At 42.8% G+C, this 15921-nt stretch overlaps 1 protein-coding gene across 1 annotated transcript in view; it reads left to right on the top strand.

The window, feature by feature from the left end:
* The window catches only part of TNR (tenascin R), a 161593-nt gene that overhangs the window by 41865 nt on the left and 103807 nt on the right, over positions 1 to 15921 (top strand). The window contains exon 7 of the mRNA XM_006867069.1: positions 3067 to 3252. Coding sequence (XP_006867131.1) covers positions 3067 to 3252 — 186 coding nt within the window. The remainder of the gene's footprint in view (positions 1 to 3066; positions 3253 to 15921) is intronic.

Raw genomic sequence — 15921 nt, 5'->3', positions numbered from 1 at the left:
CAGCCCAGTCCTGGCTGCACAGACCACACCCAGTCCTACCCCTTTGCCCAGCTTCTCCCCCCCCCCCCCCCCCCCCCAGTGTGAAGGTCTAGGATGTCTTCCCACCTTGCCACAGGCTTCTCTCCCTCCAACAGCTGCTGGAGAAATAACACCCACAGCCTATCAAGAAGGCATATGATGATCCTCATTGAATAAGGAAACATTTCTCTGAAAGATAAGCTGCAGAGACATAAATCTGCTAAAAGATTCATCCAATTTACATTACTAAACAGAACACTTCTCACTCCAGAGCATCTGCATTCAGATTGATTCACAGCATTCCATTTCCAGTCTTCAGCAAGAACAATTGGTGGATACTTGCCTTGCATTTGCAAATTAAAACTGTCCAGTGGAAGTTTTCTCAGAATGTCTTGTTGGTCCACTCAGAAGTTAAATTCAAGTCTCAAAGACAAAATCTCTGGAATTTTTTAAATGGCAGATTTTTACCACAGTACCTTATGACACTGTAGGTTGTGTAAGTTGTAAAGCTTTAGGAAAGGGAAGAAGCCCCAAGACAGTTCCCAATGCTAGTTGTCCTATCATGGCATTGGAACCCCAGAAAACAAGTATTGGGGTGCCATGTTGTTTGAACTCAGCAAGAACTTTTGAGACAACAGGAAGCCAGTGCAGCGTTTAGGATCAATTTTGTCACCAAGCACCATGCCACACACCTCATATGCTTTCATATGCATTGTTTAAGCTGAAATGGTGGCTGTTGTAAAGTGCCTTTGAGTAGATTCCGCACCATAGCAACCCTGTATAGGGTTTCCGAGGAACAACTGCTGAGCTTGACCCACCGACCTCACAGTTCAAATGGCTTTGCAGTCTGACACATTAACCCACAATGCCACACCAGGACTTCTGAAATGATGGTAGTATTGCCCTGTTTTATAGACATGGACTTCAAGATTCAGTGAGGATAAAAGACTTTCTAATGGTCACATTCCAATAAGTAACAGAGTTGGCTTCCAAAACCCATATTTGTTACACTTGCATTTCATCTCCTATGTGGTTGTTAAGTGCTGTCAAGTCAGTTCTAACCCATAGCGACCCTATATAGGGTTTTTGAAGAGCAGCTAGTGAGCCTGAACCACCGACCTTGCTGTTCAAACCCACCTTGCAGTCCAGCTCATTAACCCACAGTGCCACACTAGGACTCCACTATGCATATCTTAATTTTTCTGTAGCTAAGCAAGTAGAGCCAGGTAAAGATATCTTACACACTTCAAAATTTAGAATCAACCATTTTCTTTTTGCTCTACATTCAAATCTGATATTAATCTATTCTAATTTAATCTGAGAGTTTTCCCTTATTTTCTCCTACAGGTTGTTCCCTTCCTTTGATTTTAACTTGATGAGATTAATTGTTGTTGGTGTTGTTAAGTGCCATAGAGTCTGGTTTCAACCCACAGTGACTCTGTATAGGGTTTCCGAGGAGCAGCTGATGAACTTGAACCGCAGGCCTCCCAGTTCAAGCAGACTTTGCAGTCTAGTGTGTTAACCAACAGCACCACACCAGGACTCTATGAGATTAATTAGTCCATAGTAAAGTTTCTAGCACCCCACTGAAACTCCCAAGTGGATATTAGTGCAGTATGTTAATAACTAACTTTCGAGTAAAACTCTCTAACCTGACCAAGGAATTTTTCCTGGTAGCTTAAGCCCACCAATTACTCTTCAGGAGAAAATGAGACTTTCTGCTCTCATAAAGATTTACAATCTCCAAAGCCCTATCCAGGGTCTCCATGAGTTGGAAATGAAGTTGATGGCAATGGGTTTTGGTAACCTACTGTTATAGTAGTGAAAAGAGACCCCCATCTTCAAATATATAAATGTTATGTTGTTGTTATGTGCTGTCAAGTCGGTTACAACTCATGTTGTTGTAAAGTGCCATTGAGTTGATTCCGACCTATAGCGACCGTGTATAGGGTTTCCAAGGAACAGCTGGTGAGCTTGAACCACTGACCTTGCAGTTCAAATGACTTTGCAGTGTGACACATTAGCCCACAGCACCACACAAGTACTCTGTTACGACTCATAGTGACGTTATATAGAGTTTCCAAGGAGTGGTTTATAGGTTTGAACCACCTACCTTGTCTAGTATTTATCCTCCAGCACCATACCAGGACTCCATAAATATTACAGAGATTCTTGATTAAGTTCTAAACAGGAGTTAAAAAAACAAAAAAACAAAAAACAAACACAGATCATCTGGGTGATGGAAATCATATACACCATGATGAATTTCCAAAGTTCTACCTGGTGTGGCACTTTAGGATAAGAACTTAACCACAAGGTTGGTTTGAACTGCAAGGTCAGTGTTTCAAACTTAGCAGCCACTCCTTGGAAACCCTATACAGGTTCACTATGGGTCGTAACTGACTCAACGGCATTTAACAGCAACAACAACAACCTCAACATGGTGAATTTTTGTAGGGCACGGGGAACAAAGGAATCTCCTCCCCCAGCCAAGAAAAATTGGTATCTGAACACTTAAAAGTAAGCACTAAATGGAATTAATCTCTGCTTGGCTGGAGTTGTCTGCAGGCAAAAAGTCTTCAGATTTCATACTCTACATCAATAGCAGATGGGTCACTGGTGGTTCAATGGTAGAATACTTGTCTTCCATGTAGAGGATCCAGGTTCAATTTCTGGCCAATGCACCTCATGTGCAGCCACCACCACTCTGTCATTGGAGGCTTGCCTGCAGCTAGGATAATGAATAGGTTTCAGTGCAGGACAGACTAGGATAGAAAGGACAGGTGATCTACTTCTAAAAATAAGCCAATAAAAACCCTATGGATTCAATTGTCCTATAACCTTGTGGGGTTTCCAGAGTCAGTTGACTGGTGGGACGTTGAAAACAGCAACAACCACTACCTGGCAGACAAAAGCAAAGGGGGCAGCCACAGGGTTCATTCAAATGTAAAGCAGAGAATCCACAGGTATGGGTTCAAACCCCAAAGCTTTTGAAATTCAAGATGTACATTATCATGTATGATATTGTTGATGCCTAACTCTTTCTAGAGATTGATGCCCCCAAGAACATGCGAGTTGGTTCCCGCACAGCAACCAGCCTTGACCTCGAGTGGGACAACAGTGAAGCTGAAGTCCAGGAGTATAAGGTTGTATACAGCACCCTGGCAGGTGAACATTACCATGAACTTCTGGTTTCCAAGAGCATTGGTCCTACCAGCAGAGCCACCCTCACAGGTGAGTGGGTTATTTCCTAAAGTCATGTTGGTTCCTGAGTCTACACCCTCACAGTTCTCTGCCCAACCCCTCATACCGCATACATCTAAACCATCACCAAATCCCATTGACTTCATCTCCTAAGCGCCTATCAAACATTCTCCATGTGTACTGCCACTATCAGGTCAAAACTACTATCATCTCTTAGCTGAACCACTGAAATAACCTCCCCACAATCTCTTTTGCCCCATTCTGATGTAGTCTTCACACCATTAGTGATCTTTTCAAAGTGCTTTTCTGATTATGCCATCCCTTGGTGTGTGAGTCTTAGGAACTTCCCATTATTTTAGGAATAGAATTGCAAATCCTTAGCCTGATTTGCATGGCTTACCCACCTGTCTTCTTCTCTAGTCTCACCTCCCACAATTTCCCCAGGTTCTCTCAGTGCTCCTGGCCCACAGGATCTCAAACTTGGCTTCCTTCCAGCCACAGGGCTTTGCACATGCCCTCCCCTTTCTATATCTCCCTGACATGCCCTCCCATCCACTTTCTGCACCCAGTTACCATGTGCTTCCCTCTCAGCTCTCAGTTCTTTGGTCACTTCTCAGGAAGCCCTCTCCAGTTCCTGGACCTAGTCAACTCATTCCATCCTTCAGCCTCATGTTACAAGTTCCCATTGTACACTGTGTGTGTCATTAAGGAGTTCCTGGGTGGTGCAAATCGTTAAGAAGTTGGCCACTAACTGAAAGGTTTGTAATTCAAGTCCTATCAGAGGTGTTTCACAATAAAAGGCCTTCAGGTCTACTTCCAAAAAAAGTCAGCCATTGAAAATGGAAGCACAGTTCTTTCTGACTCACATCAAGTTGCCATGAATGAGAATCATCAATTCAGTGGCAGCTAGTAATATGTCATGATTTGACTGTCAGCCTTACTCTAAACTTAAAGGTCTATGCCAATTGGATTTTATTTATATATTTCCTCACCACTGAATTCCAGTCTAGCAGAGCATCTAGCACATGTTGTTATGTGTTGTGGAATTGGTTCCAACTCATAGTGACCCTGCATAGGGTTTCCGAGGCTATAAATCTTTCTCCTACAGAACAACTGGTAGTTTTGAACTGCTAGACCGTGAGATTAGCAGCCCAATTCATAACCACTACGCTACCAGAGCTAGCACATAGCAGGTCTTAAATAGGTCCACCACTCATCTGTCAGTTTGTTGCACTGTGGTGGCTTGCTTGATGCTGTGATACTGGAAGCAATGTCACCAGTGTTTTAAATAGCAGCAGGGTCACCCATGGAGGGCAGGGTTCATTGGAACTTCTTATGGACCAGAAGTGTTGTGCAATGACGATGAGAACAGAGACCAAAGTGGGTATCAGAAGAGACTCTGAAACTTGCTCTTGATCATAGAGAAGCTAAAGCAACTATGAGAAATGAGGAAGTAAAATAACTGAATAGAAAATTTCAAAGGACAATTTGAGATGACACAGTCAAATATTATAGTGAAATATGCAAAGACCTGGAATTAAAAAGCCAAAAAGCAAGAACATACTCAGCATTTCTGAACCTGAAATAACTAAAGAAAAGATTTAAATCTCAAGTTGCAATATTGAAGGGTTCTATGAGCAAAATATTGAATGATGCTGAAAACATCAGAAGAAGATGGAAGGAATACACCATCACTGTACATTTCTATCATTTCAAGACATAGCATATTATCAAGAAGCTATGATATTGGAGGAAGAAGTTCAAGCAGCTTTGAAGGCATTGGTGATAAACAAGGATCCAAGAGTTGATGGACTACAAATTGAAATGTGCAACAAACTGATGAAGTATTAGAGGTGCTCAGTCATCTATAACAAGAAGTTCTTAGAAGCAAGGATGTTGAGACTTTGTCTCTTGTATTTTGAGCATATGAGAAGGACATTATGCTTGGTAAAGGAGAAGGCCATCAAAAAACAGGAAATCTCCCAACAAGATGGATTGACACAGTGGCAGCAACAATGGGCTCAAACATTGAATGGTTGTTAATTCAACAAACCATATACTAAGTTTCATTACAATGATTGCAATGTAAAACTGATAGTCTGCTTTGTAAACCTTCACACAATTCACAATGAAAAATTAAAAACAAACAAAAAACACATAGCAACAATTGTGAGGATGACAGTATTTTGTGCTGTTGTGCACAGGGTTGCCACAAGTCAGAGCCAACTCGACAGCACCTAACAACAACAATAGCAAATAAATAGCTATTGAAAGAATTAATGAATAAATGAATGGTTGAAACTGTAGAAGTTCCAGTTCACTCTGATTGTCATAGTCTGCTAAAAGCCTGTTATCAGGTGACAGTGTGATCTAGAAAGAGTTTAGGTTTAGTCTTGGGATCACAGGGGGAGTTGCTGAGGGATTTTTAATAGGGTGTAATGAATCAGTTTATGCAGTTTGTGGCACTGTGGGATAAAGCACTGGGCCTCAAGGTCAGTTTGAACCACAAGATTGGCGGTGCAGCCTCACCAGCCATTCTTTGGAAACCCTATACAGGGTTGTTATTAGTCAGAACTGACTCGACAGCACTTAACAACAACAACATGTAGAGGGTAGATGGGAGGAGAGCAAAGCAGGAAGCAGGAATAGTGACCAAGAGGCTGTCACCAGAGTAAAGGTAAAGACTAGCACTAAGACAATGCCTGCCTGGTGGTTTCTTTGTCCCCATGGGTGTGTAGGGCCCAGCTAGTGTTCCTTCTGGGCCCTGCCACACACCCATCCAGGAAAAATCTACCTGTTGGACCTTGCCAAAAGTTAGGTGGCTGACAACAAAGAGTGTGACTTTGAAATAGAGGAGCTGAGCAAAGCCACTGTACAAAGCCTTGGGCTGCCAGAGTACTCACATTGTTATTGTTGTTAAGGGCCATCAAGTCTGTTCTGACTCATAGTCACCCTGTATAGGGTTTCAGAGGAGTGACTGGTGGGTTTGAACTGCCAACCTTGCAGTTAGCAGTCCAGTGCTGATCCTACAGTACCACACCAGGACTCACAGACAGACATTTTATTTATCTTGTGTTTAGTCTTCTTGCAAAAGCATTTGCCATCTTAGTAAAGAAGAGATACATAGTAAAGACTGTGTACAGTAAACAAGGGCAGTATAATCAAAGCTGTTTTCCTCCCAAGCTGAAATCCCAGACTACCTTGCCAAATGAGGCCAGTTAAAGTAAATATAATAAATGCCTTTTCCAGACAGACGATCTCCAGAAAAAAATAAATACAGCAAGGAGATGGAAAGATGTGCTGACCAAGCAGGTTAATGGGGGTGAATTAAACAGAAGAAACAGAGCAGCTGGCATAAGGGCCTTTTGCAAAAAACTGGAGACATTCACAAAAATTAAGCTAAACAAAATTCTGAGAATGATGCAAGAGGGAATGGATTCTAAACGCAACCCATCCCTGCCCAGAGCCTCTGGCTGATTTGGCAATTAGCAGTTACAAAGACAATGACTAGTTGTTTGGATGGCAGATATACCATAAAATCATGAAAGATATAGAAAAGTACCCAGTCACATCCTAATTCTCATTTCCCACTAGCAGGATAAGGAAGATTCAGCATTGATCAACTCTTATGCTAGACACCTTCACATAGTTGTTGCTTATTTAATCTTCACAACCTTGTGAGGTAGATATTGTTGTTGTTGAATGCCATTGAGTTGGCTCTGACTCATAGAGACTCTGTATAGATAGGGTTTCCAAGGAGTAGTTGGTGTGTTTGAACTGATGACCTTATGGTTAGTGGTCCAAGGGCATACCTATGACTCAAAATCAGTTTTGAGCATCAAGCAAAGTCTGTTACCTCACACCAAATGGCATCCTATTCCATGGCTGTGTCTAATGAGGAAGTCACACTTAAGGACAGTCAATATTAAAATCCTGACAATTTATAAGGGATGAAAAATTATTATTGAGTAGTAGATTTAGGTTGATATTTTTGTCAAGGTTTGGTTTATAATTTTTTATACAGGTACATGGTACACATAATTATCCCAGGAAGTTCACTGCTGGAGAGATTTATCAAGGCAAATAACTTTACATGATTTAGAAGAGATTATAGGCATGTAAGGAAATCAAGTCTGTCTGTATTTGCTGAGACTCGAATTACAAGGACTGTTAGCTCTTTTGCTGCAGTATCTGGTGGGGGGGACCGTAGGGAGGCCGAGAAGGAATGGCCATGAAAGATAGAAGAGAAAGGGAGGGAGATGTTCAACCTCAGTTCCAAGGAGTTGTGTTCTTCTCACACTCCAAACTTGGACCCTAAAGAGGAAAGTTTTATAGCCTCTAAGGTTTGTGTTCCCACCACTGCCTGTCAGTTTGTGCCTTTCATGTTGCAGTAATGCTAGAAGCTATGTCATTGACATTTCATATGCCAGCAAGATCAAGCATGGCGGAAAAATTTCAGGGGAGGTTCCAGACTGAAAGACTAGAAGGAAAGATCTGTTGATCTACTTTTTTAAATGAGCCAGTGAAAATCCTGTGGATCACGACAGAATATTGTTTGCCTTGTTTGCTTTGGATATGTCATCAGGACAAATTAAACCACCAGAGGAGGACATCATGTTTGGTGAAGTAGAAGGCCAACAAGGGCATGGGAGTCCATCAGTGAGGTGGATTGGCACAAAGGCTGCAACAATGACCTAGGCCTAGACAGTGTTTCATTCTCTTTTATAGAAGGTCACCTAGAGGCATACAACCTAATGGCAGCTAACCACAATAAGGCCTGTATTCAGACCCTTGGAGCCCCAAGTTTTATATGAATGTTCAGCTGTGTTCAAGGTTTCAAATCTGTATCTTGGCTCTACCACTTCCTGTGTAATATGGAACAGTTTACTTAGCTTTTCGAAATCTCCATTTCTTTATCGGCATCCACATGAGGACTTAATAAAATAATGAGTTCAATGGAGTGTTTCTACCAGCAAAGTAAATTACTCCACAAATGGATAGTAATAGTTGTTAGTTCGAACCCACCCTGCAGGCAAAAGATCTGACAGTCTGCTCCCATAAAGATTAACCAAAAATAAATAAGTAAAAACAAGTCCATGGCCTTTCAGTGAATTGGAAAATAACCGTGACCCCGTAGAGCAGAATTGTTGTTAAGTGCCATCGAGTCAGTTTCGACCTATAGTGACCTTGTGTAGTGTTTATAAGGTGCAGCTGGTAAGCTTGAACCGCCAAACTCTGCAATTCAAACCAACTCTGCAGTCCAGCTCATTAACCTACAGCACCATACCAAGGCTCCATAGAAGAGAGTAGAACTGCCCAATAGGGTTTCCAATGCTGTAATCTTTACGGCAGTGGACTGTCTCACCTTTCTCCTGCAGACTTGCTTGTGGGTTTGAACTGCTGACCTTTTGGTTAGTCTTCAAGCTCTTAACCATTGTGCCACAGAGTTCCATCCAGTAGAGATCACAGCCTAGAAAACACTGTTGTTGTTGTTAAGTACTGTGGAGTCAGTCTCATAGTGACCCTGCACAGGGTTTCTGAGGCTGTACATTTTTACGGGAGCAGAATGCCTCATCTTTCTCCCGCAGAACCGCTGGTAGTTTCAAACTGCCAACCTTGAGGTCAGTAGCCTGATTCGTAAACACTATGCTACCAGAGTCTGACTCATAGTGTCCCTTTATAGGGCTTCTGAGGAGCAGCTGGTGAGTTTGAAGTGCCAACCTTATGGTTAAAACTGACTTTCAGTCCAGTAGCTTTGTCCTACAGTGCCACACTGAGACTCCTGACCAGCATGTATATGTTGTTGTTGTTGTTATGTGAGGTGGGGACGGTTCCAACTCATAGCGACCCTGTACAGGGTTGTTGTTGTTGTTGTTGTTGTTGTTATGTGCTGTGGAGTCCTAATCTGTCACATGAGGTTGCTCAGAGTTGGAATAGGCTCAATAGCATCCAACAACAACAATACACACACGCTTAGGTTGGAGTCTGGCACGCTGTGAGCACTCACCTTAGATCTATTACTGTTATCCTCCCCACAGAGCAGACCTGGGTCCAAGGCTGTCTGGCCTTTCATTGGTACTAGTTCATACTCCTTTGCTTTCATGTTGTTCTGATTGTTAAGGGCCACCAAGTTAGTTCTGACTCATGGTGTGCAAGGAGCAATCCATGTGTTTGAACCTCCAGCCTTGTGGTTAGCAGTCCAGTGTGGTAGCTGTAAGGATGTCCACCCGACAGTGCCACAGGATTTTCATAGTGGCCTCTAAACCTTGTATGTCCTATGATGCTGTGTTTTCTATGCCTTGCCAAAGCCCTGTCTCTGTGGCCAGGTGGAGCATGGTGGTGGTGTATTGTGCCATGGAGTCAGTTCTGACTCATAGCAACCCTGCATAGGTTTCTGAGGCTGTAAATCTTTACAGGAGCAGAAAGCCACATCTTTCTCCCGTGGAAGAGCTGATAGTTTCAAACTGCAGATCAACTTTCCAGGTCTTGAATCATTGAGAGCACGTAGCAGGCAACCCTTCCAACTTCTCCTTCATATACCTCACCCTGCCTTTCTCTAGGACTCCTAGTGTGGCACTGTGGGTTAATGTGCTGGACTGCAAAGTCTGTTTGAACCACAGGGTCGCTGGTTTGAGCTCACCAGTTGCTCCTTGGAAACCCTATGCAGGGTCACTCTGGGTCAGAACTGACTCGGCAGCACTTAACAACAGCAGTAGCCCTTCTCCAACACAAAGGTCACATAATACAAAATATTTTCTTCCCATTATTCTTTCACAGTCATGCTCAGTGAATTTCCTCTGGAGTAAGAATTTGTTTCTGAACAACAGTTTTTTTTTTTTGGTTCTCTCTCGCTCTGCCCTACTAGCTTGTGTCCTTAATGCTAAGACTTTTTTGAGGTTCAGTTTCTTAGCTCAGATGATGCTTGCTTGGCCTATGTACTCCGAGTCCTAAAGGGATCTGAGCACTACATACACCTTAATGACTCATCAAGGTACCCCTGAGTTGGAACTTAACAGCATTGAACAGTGGCCAGCAAAATTGTTCTGCTTTCTACATAGCAGCAAAAAGCAATAAGCATCAAAGAAAAATCCTAATGGAGGGAGGTTGTCGTTGATGTAAAGTGCTGTTGAGTTGGTTTTGACACATAGTGACCCTGTATAGGGCAGCTAGTGGGTTCGAACTGCCCACCTTTCTGTTAGCAGTCCAGTGAGTATCCTATACATCACCACACCAAGACCCCATAGAGGGAGGTGTTGTTGTTTTTTGTTTTTAAGTGCTGTCAAGTCTGTTTCTGACTCGTAGCAACCCGGTATAGGGTTTCTGAGGAGTAGCTGGTGGGTTTGAACCACCGACCTTGTGGTTACCTGTCCAGTGCTTATCCTACAGTGCCACCATGTACAGCAGGAATACATGGAGGGAGGTAGAGGAAAGTGAAGACAGGCAGGGCGTCAAGAAGATTATCATTCGTTGCCTGAACTTTGGTCTGAACACCAGTCTCACTGCTAGGAGACTAATGAAACTAATGAAAGCTGCACACATTATCTGGCCTTTGTGTCTGAGGTGACTCCTCTAACCCTCATCAGAAAAGCATGTGCCGGGAAGAGAGAAGAGTTTCCCATCAGCCATCTACATGCTCACTTTTGGGCCTCCGTTGTGAACAGTAGTGTACACGTGAAGACTTCAGTTTAGGGATGCACTGTGGTCATGAGACAAGGCATGCACTATGTGCTCACCAGCCACTCAGGCCCATTCACTGCACCCCTGTCCCCTTAGTCAGGCTTGACCTCCATGCTTCCCCACAGCAAGACCCAACCAGCTGCTTCTCTCTGTGCTGTGACAACCTTTACCTCCAATCAGTAAGCTACTGGTCAGAAAAATTATCAGCAGAGTTTCAAACCAAGAGTTTGAAGATTGCTACGGAGATCACAGTACAACCGGTATGATTTAGGGCTGTAAGAAAACACAAATTTACAGCCCACCACACAACATACACTCACACACTTCCATGCACACGCAGACACACTCACTCACAAGCTGATTTCTGAAAGCAAACCTCCTGTCAGGCAGTGTAAGTTACCACCTTCAGAGCTTCTGGTAGATGGGCACACAGAATGGGGTTCTACTATCAAACCCAAATCTGAAGCCATTTGGGTTCAAACAGGGTGTGGTGGGTAGAAGATGGGCTCCCTCAAGGTGCAAAGGCAGGAGATCTGCTTGTCCACAGGAGAATTTTCCATGAAGAAACCGACATTCCAGAAGAAGTCCAGCTGGCAAAGCAGCATTGACCAAGGCACTTGATGTTCACTTCACCCTGTCTGCACTCCCTTGACATGCCAGCACACAAACACCAAATTGAGTGCCAAAGCTTCAATGCTCTTCTGACAGGGAGGGAGGGCAAGGGGCCTGGGGGCACAGGCCAGACTGTTTTCAGCCTCCTTAAGGTGAAGTCACAGTGACCCCAAGTGGTCACTTTAGTAAGGAACCCTCTGAACCCAGGGCCATCAACCAGGGTTGGATCATGGCAGGTAAACTGCAAGGATCCAAGAAGAATAGAGCAGAGGCTCCCATACTCCTCATTCTCACAAAACTGGGCCGTAAACTCAGCTGTCCCCTTGTTTGTTTAAAAGGACTGGGGAAAAGTGAACCAGGAAGAAAGCCAGGTGGGAATTTTTTAGCTTCTGCTTTGGCTTCTTCAGCAAAGAGTGGTTGTTTACAGTAAAGACACAGAGACAGGATGTTCCTGTAGGACACGGGATGATGAGACATGTTTTTCATTAATTTCACTGGCAATAAGAAAGCTCCATCTGAGAAAACTCCTTAGTATTATTATTTTTAAAATGTGTGTTTGTCGAGCCAGTTTCTTCCTTATAGTCAGCTTGGAATTGGCTGCTTATCTTGATGCTTGAACATCACTCACACCAAGAGAGCAGAGAGATGTCCTCAAATGGCTGATTCATTCAGAGGGCCCTTAAGAAGCACCTACTGTTATCCAAAAAGACAAGGGTAGGAAGCCTGGAAGTTTGGATCTCTACTCTATTTTAGAATGGATTGCTGTCTATCTGTTGTGAATTGGGGGTTTCCCGGAAGACTCTCTGTCTCCAAATATCTTTCCATCTATGAATACTCTCATTCCAAACTTCCACCATTGGAAAATTTCCCTAGGAGGGACTCTTCATTGTGTCCCTAGTTTTCATGAATTAATTTACTAGATCTGTCTTTGCATATGTTGTTCTCCCAACCTGGGTTGTCCTTCCTATAACAAAGGTCCACTGACCCTTCAAAGCCCAGCTGAGATTTCTTCACTTAGAAGTTTTCCTAACACTACCACCACCATCACTACTATTACCATGCTGCTTCTATGGCTCATTTATTTTACACCATGCTTCACACTGAAAAAAATTTTTTCAATTCCTAATTGTCTAGTGCCCCCACTTGTCTGTCAGTTTGTCATATTATGGAGGCTTGTGTGTTGCTGTGATTCTGGAAGCTATGCCATTGGTATTTTAAATATCAGCAGGGTCACCCATGGGGGACAGGTTCCAGCTAAGTTTCCAGACTAAGACAACTAGGAAGATGGAGAGACAGACTACTTCTGAATGTCTTGCTATTGTTGTTAAGTGCCATTGAGTCAGTACAGACCCATAGCCACCTTATGCACAGCAGAACAAAACACTGCCCGGTCCTGGACCAACTAAAAACCTTACATATAGCAGTGGAACACTGTCAGTACCAGAATATTGAATATTGAAGCATGATGCCTAGCACCAAAATATTGTCAGCTATAGTGCTAGAAAAGAGCCTTTCAGGTTGAATCTCTAGCATAGAGATGCTAAACTACAACTGGGGAAGAGGTACCTCCCCATAGTAGAGTTGCCTGTGATAATATGAATTGAGTAAAGCTTTCAGGACCTTCATTTGCTGTTGGGGCACAACTCAAAATGAGAGACAGCTGAAAAAAATTCCAGAACACTTAATTTTGTTCATAAGAAACCTGTACACAGACTAAGGGGCAGTTGTTAGAACAGAACAAGTAGATACTAAATGGTTTAATATCAGAAAATGTGTGTTTCAGGATTGTATATCCTTTCACCATACTTAATCTGTCTGCATGCTGAGAAAATAATCTGAGAAACTGGATTATATGTGGAAGAATGTGGCATCAGGCTTGGAAGATGACTCATTAGCAACCTGCAATATGCAGATGATATAACCTTGCTTGCTGAAAGTGAAAAGGACTTAAAATACTTAACTGATTAAGATCAAAGACCACAGTCTTCAATTGGGTTGTATCTCAATGTAAAGAAAACAAAAACCTCACTACTGGACCAAAAAATAACATCATGATAAATGGGGGAAAGATAGAAGTTGCTAAAGACTTAATTTTGCTTGAATCCACTATTAACACTCATGAAAGCAGCAGTCAAGAAATCAAACGACATATTGCATTAGGCAAATCTATTGCACAAGACCTCTTTAAAATGTTCAAGAGCAAAAATGTCAGTTTGAGGATTAAGGTGTGTCAGATCCATGCCATGATGTTTTCAATCACCTCATATCCCTGGTAACATATTGGAGTACGAGCTGGACTGGTAACCACAAGTTCAGCAGTTCAAATCTACCTGTTGCACTGTGGGAGACAGATGAGGTTTTCTGCTCCTGTAAAGACTTACAGCCTCGAAACCCTGTACACAGTCACTGTGAATTAGTACTGACTCCACGGCACACAACTACCACCACCACCATATATATGTGAAAGTTGAACAGTGAGTAAGGAAGACCATAAAAAATTGAAGCAGTTTCATTTTATGATGTTGGAGAAGAATATTAAAAGTACCATGGGCTTCCAGAAGAACAAACAAATCTGTGTTGGAAGAAGTACAGCCAGAATGCTCCTTAGAAACCAGGATGGTCAGACTTCATCTCTCACACTTCCGACATGTTGTCAGGAGGGATCAGTCCCTGGAGAAGAACATCATGCTTGCTAAAGTAGAGGGTCAGTGAAAGAGAGGAAGATCCCCAACAAGATGAATTGGCACAGTGTCAGCAACAAGGAGCTCAAGCATAACAATTATGAGGATGACTCAGGAGTAGGTAATGTTACATCCTGCTGTGCGTAGGGTCACTGTAGGGTCACTATAAGTCAGAGTCAACTCAATGGCACCTAACAACAACAACAACAATAAGTTGGAACCAACTCAACAGCACACAGCAGCAGCAAGAGTCTTGTGAGGAGACAGACATGTGAGCTGATGATAACAATATGATCCCTATTAGGGAGAAGGGTCACAAAGAAGCAATGCTCTATCATGGTGCTAATTACACGGAATTGTAATTATTGAACTTTCTTGTATCTCCTGGTAGACTGAAAGCTCCCGCATGCAGGGTGTTCAGTTTATTCCTTCCTGTGAAGGCCAACCTCTCCCCCCATTTTTTTCTCATATGTAAAATATGTTTTATTATAAGTTATATACAGGGCTCAGGATTTTGTTTTAAATCATACTGCAGACCTCTCATTAGTCTGACATCTCTTTCACCAAGTCAAACTTCCTTCAGCTAGCAATACTTCATTAAATTCAAAAGAAAAGAAAGACTATTCTAATTTTGAGGGGGAAAATCCTGTTCTGAGAACAATGAATATTAATCTGTAATTTAAAACAAAATGAAAGCTAATGTTTCATGGTCCTTTACATACCTGGGAGATAAGCTCAGAAATTTAGAGTTTAAAAAGGTCCATGTGTTCACATGTCTACCTGAACCCAACCAAGCCAGTAGACCCCAAATGTTCATGTTTTAGCTGGCAACAAACAGCAGTTTCAGTTCCTTGAGCTTCCTGCTCCCTACTGATATCCCCACTGAGCAGTAGTAAGCATGATTAAGTTTTGTAAACAGAAAAGCAAATCATTCTGACTTTATCACCCATGATCCTTGCAGTGCATGCAAGAAATCACTGTTCACTATGCCCCACCCTGACCACCACAGGATTCCATATTTCCTTGCCTCTACCTTCCCTAACTTTGGGTAGCTTTCAATGTACAACCCAAGCCTCCTTCTCAAAAGCCTTCTCTGGCTACACTAACCCATGCTGATCTCTTCTCTCTGAAACAACCTTCTTAGCTAGGAGCTCAAGGTGTGACAGCATCAAATTACTTCCAAGGTCCAGCTTTATTATTCCATTCCTCACTAGTGGACTGTAAGACTCTATGCTGTGGTGTAACAGAAAGAACAAGAGACTGGAATTCCAAACCCAGTCTTTGCATGCATTGTTAGGTGCTGTTGAATTGGCTCTGACTCATAGCAACCCTATGTACAACAGGAACAAACACTACCTGGTTCTGCACCATCCTCACAAAAGTTGATATGCTGGAGCCCATTGCTGCTACCATTGTGTCAGACTTTCTCCTGTGAGTCTTCCTTTTTAGAAGGGGGCTTGGGTTGTACATTGAAAGCTAGCCAAGATTAGGAAAGGTAAAGGCAAGGAAATATGGAATCCTTTAGTGGTCAGGGTGGGGCATAATGAGCAGTGATTTCTCACCCGAACTGCAAGGACCATGGGTGATAAGTAAGTCAGAATAACTTACTTCCCTACTACTTCTTATCAGAATCCTGGTGTGGTGCTATAGGATCAGCGAAGAACTGTAAACCAAAAGGTCAACAGTTCAAACCCACCAGTTGCTCCTCAGAAACCCTACACAGGGTCGC

This window comes from Chrysochloris asiatica, unplaced genomic scaffold, assembly GCF_000296735.1.
Source record: "Chrysochloris asiatica unplaced genomic scaffold, ChrAsi1.0 scaffold00100, whole genome shotgun sequence".
Lineage (NCBI taxonomy): Eukaryota > Metazoa > Chordata > Mammalia > Afrosoricida > Chrysochloridae > Chrysochloris > Chrysochloris asiatica.
The sequence above is the reverse complement of the archived record's forward strand: the minus strand, read 5'-3'. Positions and strand labels throughout refer to the sequence as shown.